The 24,480-nt window shown below is 42.9% G+C and overlaps 1 protein-coding gene across 1 annotated transcript in view; it reads right to left on the bottom strand.

Moving 5' to 3' along the window:
• LOC149277043 (regulatory-associated protein of mTOR-like) overlaps positions 1–24,109 on the bottom strand; it is a 90,256-nt gene extending 66,147 nt beyond the window's left edge. Inside the window, exon 1 of the mRNA XM_089503127.1 lies at positions 23,957–24,109. Coding sequence (XP_089359253.1) covers positions 23,957–24,109 — 153 coding nt within the window. The remainder of the gene's footprint in view (positions 1–23,956) is intronic.
• Between the last annotated feature and the right edge of the window lie 371 nt (positions 24,110–24,480).

The following is a 24,480-nucleotide window of genomic DNA, read 5'->3' as shown; positions in this document are numbered from 1 at the left end:
TGCAGCTCCCCTCCTTCTCTGTGATTGAACAACTCTTCAAATAGCCAATCAGTGGCAGGAACGTTGTTCCCACTACGAGCACTGGCAATGAGTTTTATCGGACCCCCGTCAGGAGCCAAGTATACCACGTGTCGGGAGATGTGATCAGCTGTACACATCTCCTGCACGGCAAATAGCTAGTGGGTTGAGAAATGGATAAAAACATACGAGGATTCTGCAGGACCCCCGTGCATTTGCTAGAGGTAAATGTTTTGGACCTCGAGCTATTACATGCAGTTCCCAGAATACCATCATGTAAAAAAATCTTGCTTCGTTACTAATTTTCGCCACGAACGTCGTGTGGCAGGAAAAGCGGACACCCGTGAGGTTGCTGCCATAGAAACATAAAAAGCTTCTTAAAACTTTGTCTTGTTTTTATGTGACTAAAGGTGTCGGAAAGGCTAAAACTACAGATTTCCTAAGATTTATTTGCTCAACATATTATATAGCGAAACCACAGCTTTAAATAATTAACTTGAAATAAAATTGAACTGGAGAGGAAAGAAAAAGGTGATGGAAATGGTTATTTCAATGTAATAAAGGCATGACTGTAGCACAGGTATGTATTAGTGCCAAGTACACCATCAAGTTAAAAGGGACACACCAACCATATGTGCTTTAATGCATAGCCGAGGGGGCCCCTTAAACTTCCATGTGGTCCCTGTTGCTATAACCATGCCAGAGATGCGTCCGGCTGAACACATCTCCCGCCGTGTGATACATTTACCCTCGGTTGCCTTCGGTGCTGGCTAGGCTAGCATTATTTTATTTTTTTTGGGTGGGGGGGGTCTGATGAGAACTTCTATACGCATGCCTAGAATAAGGACACTATATTACATTTTATTTATAGAGCGCAAGAATCCTTTTAGCTTAACAGTTCTTTCAAAAATGCCCGAACGTACTGCTCTGTTTGACAAAAACACGTAACTCTGAACAGGCAAAGCAAAGGCTTTCTTTAAAGCTGTGGGAACAGCATGTATTCAAATGACTTCTCGCATAATGTGACGTGAAAATAAGTTTTTAATTGCATTGTTCGTATTCATTCGCAGCTCCTAAGTAATCAGCACAGATCTGATACGTCAACAATACGTTGTTCTTTTCTAGGGACACCAGAGGTATTATTTATGGCACCACATCCAGGGGCACTCAACTGTTTAGGAGGTGCTGGGCTGAAGGACAATATGGAGGACTATGCCCTTCCAGCTTAGTCCTCCATTGTGTTGATGGGCCAGTCAGGGATCTCCCTTTTAACTGGAGAGCAACGGTGCTATAGGAAGCCTGATCGCCCAATCGGTGCATTTGTTAAGGAGGTTCTGCTGGCGAACGTGAAGATTCTCAGGGTCGCGCATCTATGGTCTCAACAAGCTGTGTCGGTTGTAGCGCTATTCATCCCTTCCCATCAGTCCTCAAATGCAGTCACTCTATCACTGCCATGTTAGACCGACGCTTGCTCAATAACCCTTTGGTCTACTGCCAGATTGACAGATAAGAGGATGTCGATGTTAGCAAAAAAAAACCACACGCTTCACTTCTAGAGGAAGCCGGAATGGGGAACCTACAGGGCTGTGTGGGCTTTCTATGACACAGGTGTCTTCTTGTGTTTGTAAGCTTCGCACCTCCAGGGGAATAAGTGCATTGATTTGGGACCTGATTCAATGAGTGAATTCATTACAAGCTGAATAATAATAATAATAATAAACTTTTTGTAAAAGTAAAGCTTGTTTGTACCTTATACAGCTGGAAATTCAAAAACTGTATTAAAATGTGGAAAAAAAACAAAAAACAAAAGCCTGATTTATATGGCATCGAGACACGAAGACCCTTGACTCATCCTAAAGAGGACCATGAACAATGCTAAAAGCCATAAAAATAATCAAACAATAGTCTTGCCTCCTAAATGTAACTTTTCAAAAAACGAAAACCTAGGAGCAGGATTTTAAACGCATTTAAATATGTTTTTGTTTCGGAAACATAAGCCCTCGATCTTTTTTCTTTGAATCTTTGTGCAAATTCATTTTGTCTATTACATCACTCCCACTTGTGCCTTTTCTCCCAAAAGTTTCTAAAGATGAACAGAAGAACCTGAATGTGCAAATGATGTCACAGTCATCTTAAACTAAACGAAGATACAGACGTGCTCGTCGAGGGGATAGCAAGTTATTCCAAACACACAAATATTTTTACGCACCCAACATCGAGGACAATACGTATCATGTACATTTCTTGCATACGTTTCTAAAACGTCTTCATGGATTGCACACGATCCTTAACACACCTTATCCTAGCAACCAATCGAAACTTAAATTTAGAGTCTGAGGCACCTATGGATCTAGCAAGAACAATACAAGACTTTTCCAGAGATATCGAAAACACAGAGCCAGCCTTGTTTAGAGAACGGAGCATTTTCAGCAGCAGAACGCGTGAAACAGGCCCCCTTTTCAAACAGAACACATTTACTGCCAATCTTATTCTGGATATTTGCCACCTGCTCTACTTGAGAGCATAGATCAATCTAGATTGTCTTCTAGACACGATCTGGTGTCCCCTTTTTGTGAGGGGGAGATGGAAGTCATCCTCGGTTCATAGATCACCTTGGAGGAACATCGGTGCCCAGAAGGTTAGGAGATGGAGGTGCAAGTAGGAGGAGGTTAGTGGGTGAACATCCATGAAGTACACAGAAAACAAATCTATTAAATACTAAAGGAGCAGTTTATTTGCTAAAAGCAATAACCTGATAACGTTTGGACCTGCAAGGGTCTTCCTTAAGGCAGGAATTCATGGAGAGGCCTGTAGTCTCCACTAGCCATGAGAAAGACCTTTGTGGGTAGCCACGTGGGCATTACGTTATTTGGGGAGAAAATAGACTACACTTTTTTGTAAATCAGAGTGCATTCATAAGGTTACTTTTGTTTAGTTTAGGCATATTGCGGAAGTTCTTACACTAAGGGTAATCACACCAAGAAAATAAAGAGTGTGCTTCCTTACTCCCTGGCCGGAAATTATAATTATCATCATCTTGGGTTGAATCCCCGAGCTAACCGTTCTTACTGCAGTATGTGGTCCACCAGTGGTCCATTAATGGTGGTTGCTGAGCATATAGGACGTTCAACAACACCTTATCTGTAAGAGGCTGAATAACTCTGAATGCAGAAGGAGAAATGGTAACTCAAAGTGCCACCACTCACTTATTCAGGGTGGTCACAATAGTAAAAGTTTAAATATGTCACACTAAACACAACACTCGTATTTATGTACGCATTTTAATATAGGGGACCACAAATACTGTTACAGCAGTTGACGCCATAGCCTGCAACTCATCACAATAAGCAGAGCAATTGGCACACAATGAATAAATGAAACATACACCCCCCCCCCCCATTTTATTCTATAAACCGACTTCCCTAAAACGTAGAGACCGGCAGAGCCATTTCCCACACAGCAAGGTGCATGGCTGATGTCTGCCACATGAGAAGGGTGAAGATCAAGGTACAAATCCAATTAAACCGCAACGTTTTCTCTGCAGCTGAGAAAGCCGCCTACCCCTTCTCACGGAATGACAGATCTGGTTTACAGGAGGAAAAAGAATAGTCTTTGAATTTTTTTTTCACACTTTGAGAAGTAAAAGCAGTGACTCCAGGTTTGCAAACCCGGCGAAGGCCGAGATTGAGCTCCCCGTCCGTAAAACTGCAGACCCAGCTCCGAAACACAATCAATAGCTGATCAATAGTTGCTGCAATATATCGATTACAGCTGAATGTGATGCATTGCTAAGCAAACAACGGCTATTGATGGCAGCCTGGTTTCCTCTCTCCCCCTTCGGTGCTCAGGGCATTGATTGGTAGCTAACGGATTGTATTACCTGCCTATAACAACATCTCTGCCCGGAGAGGGCTTTAGCCAGAGCCCCCCCGGCACGGATGTCACAGATATGAAATCCCCAGCAGAAAACGATTATGTAAGTGCGGAGTTTGCGTTAAATTGGATTTTCAGTTTGCAGTGACTCAGACACAACTTAATTTGCCTTGAAGTAGGAAAGTTTGACAATGTCTCACAAAAAGAAAGACCCGTGAGCGTAGAATTCTATCCCCGGGATGGACTGTGAAAGAGGCCAAGCCAAGCCGATGATCCTCAAGGTACCGGTGAGATCCGAAACTTGTTCAGTCGTGCCGTCGGTATTAAAATGACTCGGTTTTAATCGTGAAGGTCACTAAACAGAAAATGGTTCATCTGCTCAGGAAGCCTTCGATTAGAATAAGGCCAGACACAAAACTTTGCCACAAAGCAAATTTTTTCTTCTGAAGGATCTTCTAAGTCCAACACCCTCAATTGTGAAGAAGCGGATCTGTGATATTTACCCCTTTCAATAACCGCTAAAGGTCAGCTAAAAAAAATTAAACTTATTTTATTATTTTAATAAAGTAACTTTAACTTACAATTAGCTTCAGGGTTGTTTTCAAAGATAGTATTATAGTGAAGACCAACATCCAACCCAATGAATGAGGAAACAGGAGTATGGGAGTTCGGAATAGATGTGTATGTACCGATACATCTGCAATCATTCATGACCTGCTCTTCTGTCCAATCAGATCCATTCAATAAACCGGAGACATCGGGAAACGGCTCGTCTTGTTAAACTGTCGCAGCAGCAGCCATTTATCAGGGGATGAGGCACGTTCCCATGTCATTTCTCCTATGAGACAAAGTTCCTGATTAATCCGATTAGGATGCGTCTGCCCTAACTCCACGAGGTGAGATAAAGCATGTCGGCGGAGTGTTTCCCACGGAAAACCCCATTACTTTAAGAATTGTGAGTGTGCCAGAAGAACAAGACAGTACGAAGAAACACATGAAGGATGGAGGATGACTGAAGACTCACCATGAGCTTGTGAGAAGTGATTCCATTCAAGATGATAGAAATGAGGTCCTGTTTGGGAAGAGAGGTTTGTTGATGGGTGGAAAAAGAAAGTTGACATCTTTGGGGACTTCCTAAAATACACCTGGTGTATTTTATTTAAACTATAACAAGTTTAACCCTCATAGGGATCCTGAAAACGCTTTGCGAGTATGATTCCAGGGTTGGAATTTAGGTATGTGTTGGAGAACATACATATGCAAGAAGAAACCTCTTTTAACATGTGAATGGACATGACCCATTATTCCCTGGAAGCCAGAGTATTTTTAACGCCAAATATTTTCACATTTTAAGTCCAAGCAAACACGGCCAACACCAAAGACGTTGATAAATATACACTCGTAACGGGTAATTGTTAACAAAATCGATACATGGCATTGAAAAATGAAGCCATGTATTGGTATTAATCCTCAAACTGATCAATCACAGTATTTGTAATAGATTTTTAATGGTTCTTAAAGGCGTTGAACCCATAAGAAAGCGATCTTATTACCAATAGAGCTGGAAAAAGAAAGTTGACATCTTTGGGGACTTCCTAAAATACACCTGGTGCATTTTATTTAAACTATAACAAGTTTAACCCTCATAAGGATCCTGAAAACGCCTTTTTCTTCCCGGATCAGCTTTAATGACGTTTTCGGAAGTTTAACCTGGTTCTGCGTGGGATTCGGCACTGATGGCTAGGATCTGCCGATATGAAGGCTTGCAGGGCACATATTTGGCTCTGTTGGGGTAAATTTATTTACATACAAATCAGAGAACTGAGAGTAAGACTTAAGTGGCTACAACTATATACTTTACTTCTAGTGAAGCTCTTGAAGTTATAGATGGAAGGATATAAGAGAGGGGGGGCCCTTCACTTTGTGGTTCATGTAGATGCATCACTGTACCTTTTAAATGTTAATGTATAGACATCAGTAGTCCCTAATTTGCCAGGCAGTCCTGACAACCATCAGTTGGGGTGCATGATTATCCCTGGGGGTTATTGCTGCCATTCACCAGGACTGGGAGATCACGGGGGAAGGACTGGGAGCAGATACTGGTCATTGTGAGGACAGGTTGGGGACGTAAAAGTCATTTGGATCTTCTCGGTAACGGGCGGCCTCTTCTAAAGGAAAAAAACCAGAAGATGTTATAAAACGGAACTGCACTTTATTCACATGATGTTGGGCTGGGTATCCGCATACAGTCTGACATCTCTGTTATGACGGTCCAGCCATTTACTCAGCGCAGCGTGTTAAATGCAGATAGCGCTGGAAGATAAACCAATTGATTCACTTAGAGAAAAATCAATCGGCAAATTTCTGCATCATCACCTTTATTCTTAAAAGCCGGTCTTAAGCAGGATGTGTAATGTGCGCTTTGTATAGGAAGCAGGGTTTTAAGAAAATGTACCCAACACTAACCACTAAGCTACACTCAGGAACTGAAAACTCAAGGACCTCAACGAGGTTTCAGGGAGTTGCCAGTCGAGCTGCAGAGGGATCTTGCCTTCCTGACGCCGATCCACAAGCCACAAGCAAAAAGAGACTTATGAGCGGAGATGCTCTCGAGTTGAGCGTCAGTCGCTGTTAAGCAAAAATTCTCCAAACATGATGTGTTGAGTTGATGTCAATACTCTCAAGCGTTCGAGTTTGTCAGCCTAGTTGGCAGAAGGTTTGATTTATTAAGAGCCTGAGCTGTTTTGGGTCACTTCACCTCATCATGATGCTTCGGTTGAATCAGAACACTAATTCATCTGAAAATGAGCCTGAGATGATATGCTTTCTATTATCAACTCAACTCCAAAAAGTGCTAGACACGTGGCCGAGTTACCAGTCAACTGAAGGCAAACCAGCCGCAGAGGCCTCCGCAACTTGACGGCCAACTGGATCATTAGCAGTCCCCCTAAGACACGTTTGGTTGCTTTAGTTCACCATTCAAGTAGCCGGACCAAATGGGCCACCTGGTCCTTATCTGCCTCAAAGTCTATGTTTCGTTACAGAAGCTTGTCTGTATCTGGCCTGTAAGTTAAGAGGTACATTTTCCAAAAATATTGATTGGTAAACATTTCTACAGAACCGTCATACCCCAAGTGAAACGGCCGCAGAATCCCCCACGCCAGGCATGCAGAAAAACTAATAAATTATATTGGAAAAAATGTATTTTGCCTAAATATGTACTTAACGGCCTAAAACCTTTCTGCCGCACTAAGAAAAACAACAAATACAAGAGAAATATTACTAATACTACAACGGCAGTGAAATAAATCAGCCGGTAATGGCCGTGTATAAACAACCTCCATTTAAAAGAGATGGGGGGGGTCTAGCATCGGTCATTAGTTACAGCCTCGGGCTTCTCCCTTCTTACAATGATTTACAAAGCCAAATAAACCCTATGTTGTAGTATGTTATATTACAACTGGCATCGGAATCCAATAATTCACGAGGCCATTTTTTTTTCTCTCAAATAGTATTTCTCGCAGTTGACTGGATGAAGAAAAAAAAATGTAATAAACATCTATTCCTGGGGGCAGCAGGGAAATTAAACTGTTGGTTAGCAATGCTGTTATGGAGTTCGCACAATTACAAGAAAAGAGACTTATAAACACACGTCGGAGGACGGCGTCTTCAGAGCGGTCCAACTACTGTCACTGTTTTGTGTTTATAGTTGGCGATGATCTAATCAGTTTCGTGGTCTGAGGTCTTCTTCTCATCGCCCTTCGCTAATAAAGGCTGACAGAACCAAAAGAAACCCAGCAGGGTAGAGATAGCATAAAAAAAATGCATATTAATATGCCTAAGGTAGAAACTGCAGCCCTGTTGCTGCAGCTGTTCTCCTCGTCCATGGTCACACAATGTTTGCCATTGATTGGCTGCTTGAAGTAGCCAATCAGTAGCAGAAAAGCACTCCCATTAAAATCAATTGTAGCCCTTTCAGCCGGTGAACACTGGAGTCTGAATTGGTCTCCACCACATGCATTGAAGTGCATATTATGGCTGGCATATCCCCTTAAAAGGGGAGGAATAAGATGCAGATCATGAGAACAAGAAGTTAAGTTGGTATATTGCTTATTTTACACTATAAAGACCATTGTAGTGTATTGACCAATAAAATACATCATTTGCTTTAAACCTAAAATACAAATGTTTAGAACCATAATGAAGATGGGACTGAACGCATACGTTAAAAATATATCACGGCGGATTCCCGTTCTAGAAACGGTTAACTCCAGATCTACGGAATCAAAGCATTATAAAGGGAAAGAAAAGGTCTATTTTCATATTGGTTAAATCTGTTTCATTGTGGCGTGTGTGTGCCGCCACACAGAAGGTGTAAGAACTTGCTGAAATCTTTTACAATACGCCACCACATGCACAGGTTCATCGCAGGGCACGCTCCAAACCAGGTTGCACCAGCCGTCTCCCGTGAAATTGATTTTGCTTCTTCCATTTAATTCACATTTTCCTTTGCTGGGCTCCGTGTTATATCACGGCGTGGAACGTGGCACCCTGCCGAGGTGCCGCCGAGTCAGGAAGGAGGCGCGAGATGAATTTCGTAGCCATCTCAGCACACGACGCTTCTGAAGGCCGAGTCTACGCAGGCTTCAGCTGAGGGTCTCGGCCAAAGCTGCGTCATTCTACTCTACGAGGGGATTAGCGTCTTGGACCCAACAGAAAGCGATGACAAAAATAATTACAGTATTCTATGCATTATTTACAAAAAAAAAAAAGCGATCCTCACAGCGCTGCCACGTGGAGGATACTTAACCCCAGCTCCTGATGAGATACAAGGACAATAAATCCGACCAATAAATGTCAAGCAACCGAAAATTACATACAATGAAATATTATGGTGTCAGCCTCAAACAACGCCGTTAGTTCAGGTACGGAGAGCACTGTGACTGTGAGGTTGATCTATAACGTGCTTAATGTTTGATGAACCGCGGTGCAGATTTATTAGAGGGAAAAATACATTAAAACCGCATATTCAGCATCAACGTGAGACGAGAGGAGGCTACTACGTGTGGAGAAAGGACACCTAAGGAGGTTCACTTCCAGTTCACGTGAGACGTCATTTCCAGCTTGTGTAGAAACTCATCGCACCGATACATTTTACCAGGAGTCTCCATGATATTCAGTTTTACAGGCAAAATGTAAAGATCAAAACGAATTTAACATACAAAGCAGGCCTTTAAACAGTCAATGGCCGATCTACGTTGGTGGCCTGTTCTAGCGGTTGCATCGCGGGTCTACGATACGCCAACGTGATCCCCCCAAAAAACCTGTAGGAACACTAATGGCTTTACTGATAATTGAAGCCAACAGCGGGTCTTTGGCAAAGTTACAAACCCAATGGCTAAAAACCAACCAGCTGCCTTTTCTATTTCATGTTTTCTAGGATCATATATAATAATGGGGTATATAAAACATCCGCTCACATTTCCGGAACGGTAAAACGCTATATACGCTATACAAAAGAGTTAAAAAAACAGTTATGACTTGTGCCGAGGACACGGCCATCAGGAAGCCATTAGCAGCTGGAGAGTAAAGCTTTAAAATTGGTCGTATAAAATCGCCCGGTGTTTGTCAATTTCCAATCATCCGAGGCTTGTGTGACTAATGCTTCCTATGGCCGGCGTGACTCCATATTTCTCGCGTTTATGTAGCAGAAGACAAGTTTACAAGGCAGTCGAGATAAAAGTTCTGATCCCGCGGATTTCTCAGCCGCCTCGTCCTCAACTACAGGATGCCAAGATCGACAGAAGACACAGATAAGGAGCGTTCGATTTCTACTGGACTTTGCATGCGGATAAAAATAGTTGTGTTTCCTTCCGTTTAGCTTCATTCACATGGCTCCAAATCCTCATTCATTTTTTATGCTAAAACCTTCAGATATAATCACGCATGAAGTACCGTTTTATGTTTGCTTGTCCCGCATTTTTCGGAAACACCCAGCAACAAGAAAAGGAGACTCTTTCAGGAGGTGGCCGTAATACTATAAACCAGGGTCCATAACCAGGACATCGCGCCACTTAAAGTGCCCAAAACTTCAAAAAATAACTTCTGAGAAGGGCAGGGAGATTCGGGGGCACGGAGATCCCCCAACACAATAATTTGTGGGGAGCGCAGCTCATGGGTAGGGTCTGGTTATTCTGCTCCGATCTTCACGTAAACCAGAGTGTGAAAAAAAGTGATGTTTCCAACCACAATATGAGAGCCAATTACATTTATTTATTTATTTTTTTAACAATAATTATCCAGAAAGATGCCTTTTTGCCCATGACACAAGAAGTGTGTGGAATCAGTATTCAGGACTGAAGAATCTTCAAGCAACCTGGGGTTTATTAAATAATTGACCTACAGATTTAGAGGTAGCAAGATAAGCCAGTGAGACTTCAGGTTCTACAGAAAGATAAAGCATCAAAAAGGGACTTTTGGTCACTTTCTATATGGCCAGTTACACCTAGAATACCGTGCTAGGGTCTTCTGGAGAGCAAATCACTAGAAATGTACTAATAATCTAGAATTCAGAGATAAGATACAGAATGAATGGTCGGGTTAGAGGTCAACAAAACGTAATAAGTGAATCGAAGACTGTTATGAGGCCAAAGGGAAAGGTTTTAATAAATACGGGGTTAAATGTTCACAAGCTGGAGCGCTCTCAGAAAAATAATAAAGCAAAAAAAAAAGGCTACCGAGCCTTCACATTCAGGGCTTAAAAGGTTGCCCTTCGTAAAAACAAAAGTCCGCAGAAATGGATATGGCGAGAGGTGGAGACCCCGTACGGGACAAGGAGGAACAGGAAAGCTTCGATGTGGACCAGAAAGTGTTACTAAATAGGGAGAAAAAAAAAACCTCTTTTACAGAGAGTTTACAAAAGTTGTATAATGTAAATGCAATGAAATTTTCCTTAAAGAAATAAAAATAATCTGCTACGCCGCGTTAAGATGCAGAAAAACTGTTTTCTTTTCCAAGTATAAAATAAATTGAATCAAAAACGGTTAGTTTACATCTCCCGATACGCGCTCAGCAGAAAGCGCCAACACATTATTTTGGCAGAAGTGTCCAAAACCAAACAGAAAAAAACAAACAGAAAGACTTGATGGAAGCGCCAACTAAAAAAAAAAATAAGTTGGTCTCTCGGAATAATAATAATATCGCTATGTAACCAGTTTTCTATTTTAATACAATAGCATCATTTATATGGATTGTCCGAGCGTGCATTCCTGAGAATGATTCTTTAGATTTTTCGCGCAGCGCTCCAGACACCCACCTAAAAAGGTCTCGAACAGACCGTGCGGGTCAGGGTTTTCTCAGCGCCGCACACCTCTCAAAAAACGCTCGGGCTCCGATTTGCATCGAAAGCTGAAAACCAACAACGTCACTGCAAGCGATACCGGCTAAAAAAAAAAAAAAAAGAAAGTGAATGGCCAACCATTACAATAAGGGAGCCTCTTTGCAGTCTCCGAACACGTCTCCATGCATGTGATATGCTTACCGCCAGTCCTTCCTAGTTGGCCGTTTCAAGCAGCCAATCAGAGGCAGGAATCAGACCATGGAGAAGGGAAGCTCCTACATTCTTTAGTGGCCCTCTCAGGGACAGTGAACTGTCCCTTTAATAAAAAATAAAAAAAAAAGGTCTATATATTTTGAAACTCTCTCTTTCATAAGATTCTGTTGTCAAAAATCATATATATATATATTGTAATAGTTGTGCACGACCCTCTTCTCGATTGGCCAGCTCCTTTCGATACACACTCAACCTAGTAGTAGATTCCGGGTAAGTGACCATCATGTAAAAGGTTGCGCGTCACACTACATCCAAAAGTCACCCTTGGGCCAAACACCACCAAGATACATTGATAAATCGGTCATTAAACACCAATAATATCTCTGTGACTTAAATCAAGTACACTGCTATGTGATATCACAAGGAGGACACGCGTGGAATATTCCAGAACTAAAACAGTCTGGAATCTTTGCTTTAAAACTCTTGTTCTGTGTTGATTTACCTTCAGCTGATAAGAAAACACTTTTTTAATGGAAATCCAATCATGCACAATTTGAACTAACGAGTCGGTTCTCCTTCCAACGCTTCTCATATGAATCCATCTTGGCATCAATCAAAGACGCGGTGCTGAAGATCAAGAGGTATTTTAGATGACAGGGTTCCTTTCTTTTTTTTTTTTGTGGACGACGGGGAAGCGGTACTTCCAGCAGAAAACATTTTTTTTAGAAGCTCATTTTACGAGAAGGCATTTTAGAAGCAGTGACAATTTACGAGGCGACCAAGCGTACCCAAAACGAACAATCACCTTGTTACACGGCTGACATTTCCGCTGCTGTTTGTTTGCATCGGAGAAGCGAAAGGAGAAAAAGTATAGAGAGCTGAGAAGAGCGTACGAGATCCAGACGTACGAGATCCAGACGTACTCATCGCTTAAGGCGTCAGGACTTGGCAAGCGCCCAGGTGGAGATGCGAGTAGAGTCTGACACGCGGATACATCATCTGCGCCTGAGGGTGATGGAGATGCCGCCAAATGCCAGTCTGGGCAAAGTAGTGGCTATGATGGGAAATCTAAGCGTAGATACAAACTCACAGGCAGAAACAAACCACAAGCAGGCAACGTAGGGCAAAAATGGAGGCTAAACACGAAAAGCCCCACAATAAATCTCAAGAAACCGGCCACATCAAGGCGCTCTCGGCTTTAAGAAAGCCCCACCAGCCCAGAAGTCAGATGGAGAACGAAGTCTTCTGTGTTCATATTCCATTTAGGATGTAAATGGCACCCGGGTCTTATTTATCCCCTGGGGTCACGCAGATTTAAGCCTCGTGCCGTTAAGTGTTTTCGTTCAGATTTAGGTTGGGTGCTAATATTAATAATATTATTATTCTTATTATATTATTATATTTATGGAAACCAGTGCCTGCTTTTGCATCGCATCATTAAGCGTTCATAGAATAAAATATTCAATGAAGGGAAATATTTAGACGTTCGAAGATTCCCTGGAAATGTTTGCATATCGAACAGAACTGGCAATAATGTTTCTAACGCAACATTTTGTTACAAAGCGTAAAGCTCAGCAGACCTGGCCATTTCATTTAAACATAGAAAATGAGCAAAAAATGAAAAACTACCTAAAATAAAGGCTTGAAAAATGGGTTAATGTTTACCACAGTATAAGCATTATAGTATCTATATATATATATACTCGCGACAGCATTTACATTCACATAGCGCCAGCAGATCCCGTGCCGCAGTTACAAAAGGGCAAAATATTTAAAAAGACAATGCAAAGTTGAGAATAAAATAAGCACGAGTTAAAACATACTGGTACAGGAGAAGAGGGCTCTGTTCTTATGAGCTTACAATCTACTGGACAGAAGATGATAAAACACCTTTGTTTCTTCACGTTAATCAGCACGAGTAGCAGTACGACAAGATATTGAGCATTTTATTATTATGTATTCTTTTCTATAGCGCCATCATATTCCGCAGCGCTGTGCAAATAGGTATTGTAGGTAACCTATTGGTAACATGACAAGCGGTATATAACAGACTTACAGAAACAACCTGCTCAAACGAGCTCACTTATATTCATTCATTCATTCATTCATTCAAAATAAGAGACTGGGGCAGAAATATTTGCAGCCAACATAACATGAGACGTCTGTTTTGGGGGTCACTGGATTTCGGGTACACAATCTTAAGGCCCTGTACTGTGCATTGTGTATAAAAGCCCTCTCCGTATCTACGTTAATAAATAGCAATAAAAAACATTCCTGACGCCTTCAGACATAGGGATGCCCCCGCTTTACACCCAGGCCCGGTACAATCGCGGAGGAAAGTTCAAGGCCAATCCTCCCAGTGTTCTTCGCTGCTAATAGTTTTTGTTATCTCCTTTTTTCCGCTTCAGCCGCGGCTTGTTCTGTAACCGGAGTGCCGAGCCTGTTTTTCGTGTGCATAGCGATTCGCGATCAATAAAAAGGTTCGGAAGGTTGCTGTTCACTAGCAGAGTTGAAGAAGCCTGGGACCAAACGACATTAGCATTAACACGGAGGGAACACATCCGTCACCCGACAGCTGGGAGATGCCACGGACCTTCTACTACGCTGGCCGGGGGAGACACATGTTCTGTGTGTTATACAGGACCACCTTGATAGACTGCTGCATATTAAAACCCGTGTCATAGAAGAACGTTCCCTTTTAAACATACGTGGAGCACGCAGGGAACACAAGTGACGCGTTACAATTCAATAGTCGTATGCACCAAAGCGGGTACACAACCAATCCTTGTATGCCGAGGACTGAAATCACCCGGGGGGGGGGGGGGGCATAAGCGATTTAGGAGAACCATTAAAAGGAATGGAAATTTCAGCTAGCCCATTCTTCTGTGACCAGTAAGATCTAAAGGGCTAAAAACACTGCTCTTGGGGCTAGTAAACCTAGGATATTCTGTACACAGACAGCTATATTATTCAGAAATTATTCGGCGTGCCTGAAACCCGACGTGTGGACACTTTTTAACCCCTTATGGACAACAGGTCGTCCGTTAATGACAATGCATTGTTGTGAAGGGGTTAAAACAGAAGAGCCCCGCAAGAAATATGTTAAAAGGGTTATCGTATGGGAGTGCACAGTGAGCATGTGTAGCTTTTTATTCACTCCCCAGCATACGCAGGGTGTTATAAGACAAGACGAATCCAAGATACATACAATAAATAAGTAGTTTTTACCAAATAAAGAATCCCGCTGGGGTGCCTGTCCCTTTAAAAACCAGTTAAATGAACAGTCAGTTCATGGAGAGTCAAGGAGAGTCATATGTGTGGTGTATCCTCTTCATAGGAAATGCTAATAATAATAATTAAAAAAAAACGTAACCCCTTCGCGACCAATGACTTACCAGGTACATCGTGGGAAAAACGTGCCTTGAGGGTCAGAGAGGTAGCTGGTACATCGTGGGTTAAAGATTTCCCCATGTGGGGGCAACCGTGAAGTCTTGGCAGACCAGCAATAGTAAGAGAGCGAGCCCCCCACCCAAGCCTTTGATCGTTCGTACGGACCAGCCCAGACCCTGCTTCCCGATTGCTCCGATTGGTCGTGGCATTGAAGGGGTTAAAAATATCACCCCGTGTGCGTCAACATATCAGCAATTTCGGTTTGGTGATGGTTTGACCACAATTGAAAGATATTTAAAAACATCTGACGGTATATAACACGAAATAGGTCTTCGCTTGGGACCGAAAGCACGTTAACCAACTTATTCTACGTACAAAGCTGGAAGACGCTTAAAAAAACGTTAATTGAAATCTCCGTTTGCAGTAAATTAAAATACACGGGTCGCTGCAGAGCCCGCGTACGTAATCAAATACTAATAAGCCCAACCGGAAATCAATGCAAATAAAAGATTCGCGTGTCAGCAGCTTCTTTACAGTGATGTCTGGAGAAGAAGCCGCTCAATAGAATAACTTAACTGCGGAACTTTAAAAATAACCCATTTCTTTTAGAGAATCCCAAAAAACTCTTATTTTCTGGAATATATACGTTCAACCCCTGAACCCTACCTCTAGGGAAGCACGCATCGGAGGTTTTTCCTTTCAACCCAAAATGTGTATTGAGTGTGAATATACCCGAGTATTGTTACAGAGCAAACACCCTCTATGAATAAACCCCCAACGGGTTCCTCTGTCCGGAAGGTAAATGAGCAGAATGAGTGACATCCCTCTAAGAGAGAGATTACTGCCCCTTCAGTTCTATTTTATGGGGAATCCAGCCTTGGAGGCATCATGCACCGGAAAGTAATAGTTTAGGAGTAATTATACTTTATCAAGTATGGGGCCAATCCCCAGAAGATGTTTTAGCGCAGAGATGCCAGCGCAAGTTCAAAGCGAAAAACATGACTTTCTAGTGGAAACGCGTAAAACTGAAACATCTGCTATGTATAATTGATCAAAGTGCAGCCAGATGATGACATACATGCAAGGAGAAGCATCACCAGAGGACGGCGTGCGGATCAGCTGAGGAATCAAACAGGTTTCAGCAATGATTAGAAATGACGTAAACCCATAACACAAAGGAACAGCTGTGTCCCCAAGCGGTCGTGACGGCAGAGTATTTCCGGTGCACTCAAGCAGGAGTCTTCACTGCAGACTCCTTGTCTTCACTCGATCTACGGGGATTACCTTTTTGAGTCCATCCTGTAGGCTCAGACCTACAAGCCAGCTTTCTGGTCTACGGATGGGGCTTCAGCTCCAACTCACTTCTTGCCCAGTTCAACCCCCACCAGGTCTACAAAGCCATGCCTGTCCAGTTGCCCCCTGCCAGCTAGCTTATGAAGAGTGAGAAGAAGAGCGTTGGGCCTCAATACTTGGGAAGTTTCTAAGAAACTCATCCCCTTTGATGGAAGTCAAACGGCATTAAAAAGGGAGGTTAGAATAGGAATTTGCCCCAATTATACAGAATTATACAGAATTAACAGAATTCCATAAAAACGCACACTAAGTATTTAGTCCCAGCGAATCCAGTGGTCTGAAAAAATTTAACCGGGAAAAAATATTCAGAACAAGATATGAAGCCAAATGCTCCAATGGCCACCTTATAAAATGCAAAATCTCTAAAATTTCAATTAGTCGAAGATTATGAAAAACTATTTGTTTGAAAGATTAGGAAAATAAAAGCAGAGCGTAGGCAGTTTCTGAAGATTATCATGAGAAAAAAAAAAATAAACACTCAAAAGGTTACGAATGCATATTAAACAATTTTTTTTTAAAGTATATTTTCGGCTTTGAGTGAACGCATTCAACTCTTGTGTTGGTGGTTGTGGAATTCTTGGAATCAGATCCTCGACGTGGTGCCGTTCGCTATTCTCATCTCCCCGGCCCACAACGAGAAGAAAAAAAAAATCAGTTTTCATTTAGTGAAAAACAGCTGTGGGTGTCGATATGACTAACAAGTTTCTATTTCGAAACCACTAGATGATGAAGTGCTCAGAACCAAAAACGGTTAACGTGAGCTGGTGCCATTACAGTTTTTACCAGTAGATTTATTTACTAAAACTGCAATGATATTTCATTGAAACGATTAACTCACGGAGGCTGGAATCGAGGACGGCATGCAGCAAGACCAGCAATTTCTTGTCCTGAACTTCTCTCCTTTCTTCACTTCCAACCTTACACATGAACCAATCAAGAACAATCAGGAACTTAACAACAGGGGGAGAGAGGAATCGTACAGACCCGAAGAACACGAGGTTAAGATATCGTTCCCAATAAGAGTTGGGTCTCTCCGAGATCTGTCTCAATGAGGTGCAACAAATATCGATGTAATGGTTTCCGGTTCCCGACCTCATTCCACCCATCGCTAATAATACGCATCTCGTCTTCATTCTGCACACATCATTGACATTTCAGGCGGGTAAGCGGGAACCATGCAGTGGCTTCTATAAGATTTCCTGCCAGGTCAAAACGTAGAGTTAAGCAAAGTAAAGCATAGGTGTCATTGGCTGATCGCTTATGGTCATGAATTATGAATATGACCATGAATGAATTATGGTCATATTCATTCAAACACATCAAGTGTTAAGTCCTCTTAATACGGACCAATAAGATAACAATATCTGAACTGCGGTCTCAATAATCGGCCAGCAGGATAGATAAGGAAATTTAATCCCCTAACTGAACCGCTCCTACTGCTAATAATGACAGTAGAGCTTTAAAACATGACCACAGACAATTATAACGCCAACATGGAAAACATACACAAAACCATAAATATCAGTGTAAAAATCCGCAAGATAAGGGTTCATGCAGGCGCTTATCCGTCTACCAACGGTCCTGGAAAAAAACCTTAACACAAACGTAACAAAATAAGGTAATTCTAGAGCACCAGAGCACGGCCTATAAATCCAGAGGTGCCGTTCTTGACTATGACTGCAGTCTGATCCGAATCCAAGAGTTGTTTCAAAATAATGAGATGGCAGGGAAGGGAGTCCCTGACCTGAAACATAATGGGAAACAAGCCACGATGCAGGTTTACAGGGGCATCAAAAAGAACGCTGGGTCGTTTCTGTGATCTTTCCAAACAATGAGGCGAGACCTGCATATTGTAATAGGATGCGGCACCAACGCAGGGATCGCTGTCTTGCACATATAGAAAAGAGAATGACAGTGCGTGTGGGAGAAGCAATTATCTCGCAGAAAACAGACGCTTACATTTCATTGTTCATCTCCCCATTCCACTGATTAGTATAGAATACGAATATAAACTCACAATTTACCTATGAAAGCCACAAGAACAACAAAGAAACAAGCGTGTCTCATGTGTCCCGCAGTCTCCAGGTCAAGGCCTGCTTGTCCGGGGCTCGGGGTACGTTTCTTTCTTCAGGAAGGGGAGCTGGCTTCATCCCCGCCCACACTCCCGCCAGCAAAAGGCAATCTGGGGCTAGTCCTGCCCCCGAACATGACTAGTCCCACCCACGCACAAACTCACTCCTCCAGATGAGAAAGTATGCCAACCCATGTATGCATTTGTGATGTAACCTTGGAAGACCACCCAGAGATCTGCAGAGTGTTTCCATAGGAAACATTCCCAACGGCTGCCCTTTTATTTTTTATTTTTTTTTACGCAAATCTCGTTTTGTTTTTATATATAATCCATATTTTACTGAAGCCATAACTCTAGAGCAGGAAAAAAGGCTGAAAAATTAAATTAACACGGAATTCTGCATTACGCAAACAGAATCACAGGCCGTCTTAATCTAGCATTCACATCCAGTTATTCCTGAAGTCAGTAATGCCGTGATGATGGGGCTCCTACCACGGGTGGGATAGAGCGGCTGGACGGTTGGAAAAACCAATATTCATTAAAAATCCCTTAGGGAAGATTGATAGTCTGGCAAAAAGTACCGTGTCAATAAAATCCAAGCGAGCGCGCCGGTCAATGTATCGGACGGAAATTATCGACATTACATTTATCACTAATAACTGGCGACATTTTTACAAATAATTTACAGCCGGTGGAAAGATCTGGGTGATAAAATGATCCGGCTCAGGGGGCTGGAATTCTCAAATGAGGCTTAAAAAGATTTTTTCCGTTATATAGAGAAGTTAAATGGCATTACAGCCACATAAACAGATAGGAGGAGAATAAAAGTGATAGGAGGGGAGCAGAACGGGGTATGAGGGCAGGTTGGCAACCAACAGCCAAGTGGACTAGCCCAAGTCATACAGTTAAACACAGACAGCCCATGCAAGAAGAGAATGAACACCGCAACATGGAAGGATCCAGTCATGCTGGAACTTTCGACTAAACACTCAGGAACTATTTACTAAGAGACATACTCTCCTTAGAATGATTTTTCTGTTGGGAAGATTCGTCATGTAGTAGAAATGGAGACGGCACTGAAAGGTGGGAGGCAGGTCAGGTATGAAATCTGAACCACGCACACGGCTCTAAACAGGTAGCCGGATACAGACCTGCAGCTTCTTCCTCGACGACAACTCCCACAAACCTCAGCCGGCCAAAAACACAGCGAGCGACTGGCAGAGGTTCTGGGGAAATGCCGTACAATAACAGCTGAGAACGCGAAACCGACAATTACAGTCTAAGCTAACAGCTCAATAGCTGCATTACCCAGCCCCCCCACTACAATACCTATCATCCTGCACCAGCAAGAATGATAGCAGTTGTAGCGCCAGCGCTCGTTCTCGTTAAAGCACCGCTGGGCACACGTACCCACGAAGCACCAGCCGCCTTCCAAACTGCTGAATATAATCATTGCTTTGCAAAAATGTTTTTTTTTTTTTCAACCTTTTTATTAACGGTGATTTAAAATTCATTTATTACCTGCTGCCGCTACGGTATTTCATGGCGCGTGTCTGCCGAATACCCCCCCCCCCCCCACCATCGCTGTTTAATGCAGCGCACACTCCGGTATTTCAAAAGGTGGAATTTATATTCTCTAAACATCCAGACTATCAGCCTTTGAGAAACTCTCTGCAGTCATATTTCCACGCGGTCTCCCGCTTCCCAGATTTCAGAATGTACCGGCGGCGACATAATGGTATTTTCCGGCTTCTAGGTAATATATTTAGCTAACGCGCGGTTATATAGCGATGTTATAATTACACCGGCTAGCGGCAGCTTAATTGCATTATTATTCTGTTATTCGATAGCGTAATAAAGCCGTTCGAAATACAAAAAAGGGCAGAAAGGAAATATTCTATTAACCCCCGCAATAAATAAAAAGCAGGAATATACGCATACATTTATATTTGCGGCAACGGCTCGTCTTTTAATGAACGGCAACGAGATTAACATTTGTCAGGGAAGAAAAGGTAATATATGGCGACGATTCTCTGTCCGGATTTCTATTGCAAATGACTCAGCCGTACAAAGCAGGGGGGCGATGAGAAGACATGACATCAAATGAGGGCCTGATTAGTTCCCCGGGCGGTGTTCACACCGGAGTATAATAAAGTTATATAAATTCAATTTGTGGCACAAATGATAAACGCACAACCTGCGAGTAATCATCTCATCGTTGGCAATGAAGTTCCTGGACCCCTGAAAACGGCTAGTGATGTAAACATTTACATTAAGTGCTCTGTCTGGATTTATTTTCGGACAGGGGGGGGAGGGTTCCGATCCTGGTTTGTTTGTTTTTTCAATGATCCAATAAATCCCTTCTCCTAAGATTTTAAATGTCCAAAAAAGGGGCACTTTTCTTGTAGGGGGTGTGGTTAGAGGCGTGGCTAGGGAAGAGCGATTTACCAAAGACTTGATTATATGAAGCGTTTTATTTATAAACCATTTGTTTTGTTTTGTTTATATTCAAAATACTGTAACATTCTAAGCTTCTAGAATAGAGGGACATCATAGAAGAGAAGAAGAAAGACAAAGGGGTAGTTCTTGTACCAAGTCCCGCGCAGCTATTGGCCGCAGGGCAGGAGAACCGAGAACTTTATCGAGAACCAGAGAGAACCGAGAACTTTTTCGCCGAGACGCCTGCTAGCATACCGACATGAAAAAAAAGAAGAGAAGAGATCAAATTCTTCAAAAAGGATAAAAAATACAATAAAATGAACTAAAATAATAAAACCTTTTGGGACAAAATGATTAGGCTATTATACCTCATTCTACAATAGAACATAAGACAAATATTATTAGTTTATATTATTTATTTGTTTTATTTATTTTTTTTTTCTTTAAAAAAATTTTCTATTTTTTTCTCTAAATTTCTACAATTTCTAAATTTCTCTTTTTTCTGTTAAAGAGAACATTGTTTACTCTGTCATCTTGGATAAATATACATAAGAAGGCCCTGACTAAACAATACAGATCGTGAATCTCCAGCACATTCTCTCAGCGAACACGTTTATGACGTGATTTTTGTACAGAGTTTTCGTTTCTATTGGTAACGGTTCTCATCTATTGTTAATATTCCTCTACTGAAATGTCCTATTTTACTGCACATCGTGAATACCTTTAAACAGGCGGTTTCTATACGTTTAAAAGTCTACGCTCTACGCTTTATCTCGGCATCCAGCCGTACCTCTGCTTTCGGGTTTACCGTTCTGTAAAAGGGGGTAATCTGTTTTTATTCGTTGCACCCATGTGCTTCTTTTAGCTTAACGGACAGAGTCCCGTTTTAAAACGCCATTTATTCATTTTCCTGCCCGTCTGCCAATGCAATAATGGCAGGGTAAAGGGTTTAATCCAGCTACAACCTGCCGACGTGCCTGAAGCACATGCAAAAGTCCTGTCAAATGCCGAAGCTTCAGAAAGCACTTTATACACTTATTCAGTATAAAAGAAGAAAAATCTGGGATCAAGGGATGCCAACAGGTGGCTCCAGTTATTAATCTACAACTTTACCCGCCGCCTGGCCAAAGACAGTCATGTGACGTAAAGAAAAGCTATAAACGGGCACCTTTAAGAAAATATAGATTTTACATATTAACTAAGTACAGCACTGATTATTACCTTTACCACTTCTACTACATAACACCGATCCGCCTCCAATATACTTTAATACAGGGGGTTTACAATTCGGAGCAAGGAATAGATTGTAGCCAACGAGGAGACGTACCAAACAAATCTGAGAGCCAGCAGTAAACCTCTGAGGGCTCCCGGTGGTTTGGCCGTCTTGTCCCTACACATATACACAGATCTTGACACTAACAAACCTCATTTCAAGCATTTAAAAGTGGCTGTACCTGCACATAACCTACATTTACTCATAACACATCTCCAGACTGTTCTAGAACCAAAAATCGCAGGCCGAGGCAGTTCTGTTCAAAAATAAAACCAGCCGATGAGCCAATCGACCAAAAAAGCCTCCGCAGTTCACAGGGTTCAGCGGAGTGCGTGCCAACCAGGCCACCGTAGGGTAGGCATTTGGTTATATTACCTTCCTGGGAGCTTAGAACGTCGCCCAACCATATGCCACCTTTTCTACCGGCGGATTAAACATATCGGTGATTTTTACAAATCATTCTTCGGAGACACGCAATGACAAATGGGGTATATATAAGCCGTACATGCGCTGTTCAGCGGTCTGCCCGCCAGGTAACGGGCAGAAGACACCACAAAGCAGGTTGCCTTCCGCCGGCCGACACCAGCCAAGCAACAGCACCGAGCAAATATCATACGGCTTCTACGGCAAGAAAAGAAAAGAGAGGAACGGCTTCTATGTAGCAAGTTATCAACGGTTTGCTGAGCAATAAATCAACGGCACGAGTGAAACTTTTTTAATACATCACTTTAACGACATTACAGTTCCAGGCTTCCACGTCCATCGAGTTTCTGCCAAGACGCAAAAACACAATATTTTGTCGCTCGACTGCCGCTTTTTAACATTTTTGAGAACAATAAGGCTATTAAAAACACAATGTCTGAGCCAATACTCTTTCACCCCGTGCCCAAGGGAAACAGCTTATAAAAGCATCATTTAATACCAGCTGCTGACCCGGCTCCACAGGACCCCACACTGCGTGTCCAAGTTCTTAGGAGAACCCACCAGTAAATTCGGAAGGAACGTTACGTCAATATGAAACCACAACGGTAGATACGGGGGAGAGCCTCCCAGTAGAAGTGGTAAAGTTGAATGCAGCGAGGGGATTTAAACATGCATGGGATGGGTACATGGCTCCTGAAGACAAGATCAAGGACCGGTTCAGATTTGAGTCTTTACAGCAGGAAAAAGCAGGCACACTAAATGGGGCAGAATGGGACTGATCCGCTGACAAATATAACAGGTCTATGGAACACGTCTCAAAAGAGACGGCAATGGCGGAGATTTCGCAATACGGCACTCATAGAAGTGAAGCCCAAACTCTTCAAGTGAAGACATCGCTTTTATTAGATCAAAAAGTAAAAAAAACAATAAAAGACGGGAGCAGATAGCGATCGTCAGAGAGCGCCCGACGCGTTTCGTTCAAAAGGACTTAATCATCAGAAATCAACCTGTCAGGTGTATGGAGAACAACATACGTGTGCAGCAGGGATCTGTCACGTCTACATAATACTGTGTACCCGCATACCAGGCGACGGCGTGAACCCCGGCACACGGGGAGCAGAATCATTCCCGTCATCGCTCTGTAACTCGCACTCCTTAACACAGCATGGACTCCACCAAGAAGCTTTTGTGGCAAGTACTAAAAACAACAGCGGAGGAGGGGGCTGTGACAGAGGGGCAGAATCCCTCATCTGCCCCATCTGCCCCTTCCTTACGCACAGAATGCAGTGCTTCCTCCAGCCAATCATTTCGTCCCCAGGCTGTGGCCTGACTCCTCCCACCACCGACCTGTCCAGCTGTGGGCAGCCATCTGTATGGGTAAAACCCACCATGTGCTGCCTCACCTTCCACTGTGCTCAGCATGCGTCCCGCCTCCAACGTCCCATATGTTACCCTCCTGCCCCCCCCTCTAATGTCACAGGGGCAAACTGCGCCTCCAGTACACTAAAGAGTACCCATGCCACCCTGCCCACCCGCGGCACTGCCCAGCTCCCGCTCTCCCTACCCGGTCCTTCATCCTCCAGCTCTGTGCCAGCGATTTGCAGCCCTCGATCTTCTCGCAGTGCCTCTTCTTCATGAAGGCGGCCGGCATGTTCCAGTCGCTCAGCTCGGTCTCCTCGTCCTCGGCCAGCACCATGGCCGGGCTCGGTAGCTCCATTCCGTGGACTGGGCCACTCTCTCTAAACTGGGAAACCGACAAAGTAAAGCTCTTCAGCGCAGCGGCACGGGCGGCGCCATATTGACAGGATCCACCATGCAATGCGGCTGCGGCGGCCGGCTAGGGACAAAACACTGAGCTGCAGGGCCAATGCAAAGCGAAGGGGACTTCTGTTACCATGGAAATATGACATTACTGACCCACACAGACTTCTGTATGTCTCACACGAGGCTTATAGTGCAAGAAGATATGTGAAGCGCTATAATAAGATAATTTATAATAATTATTGCCTTATGCATATGTAATTTATAAACATATATGTGATATATATATATATATAGAGAGAGAGAGAGATATAATATATGTATAGT

Source organism: Sceloporus occidentalis, unplaced genomic scaffold (assembly GCF_023333645.1).
Source record: "Sceloporus occidentalis isolate IW3139 unplaced genomic scaffold, rSceOcc1.0.p SCAF_221, whole genome shotgun sequence".
Taxonomy (NCBI): domain Eukaryota; kingdom Metazoa; phylum Chordata; class Lepidosauria; order Squamata; family Phrynosomatidae; genus Sceloporus; species Sceloporus occidentalis.
Note: the sequence above shows the minus strand (reverse complement) of the source record. Positions and strands in the feature narration are given on the sequence as shown.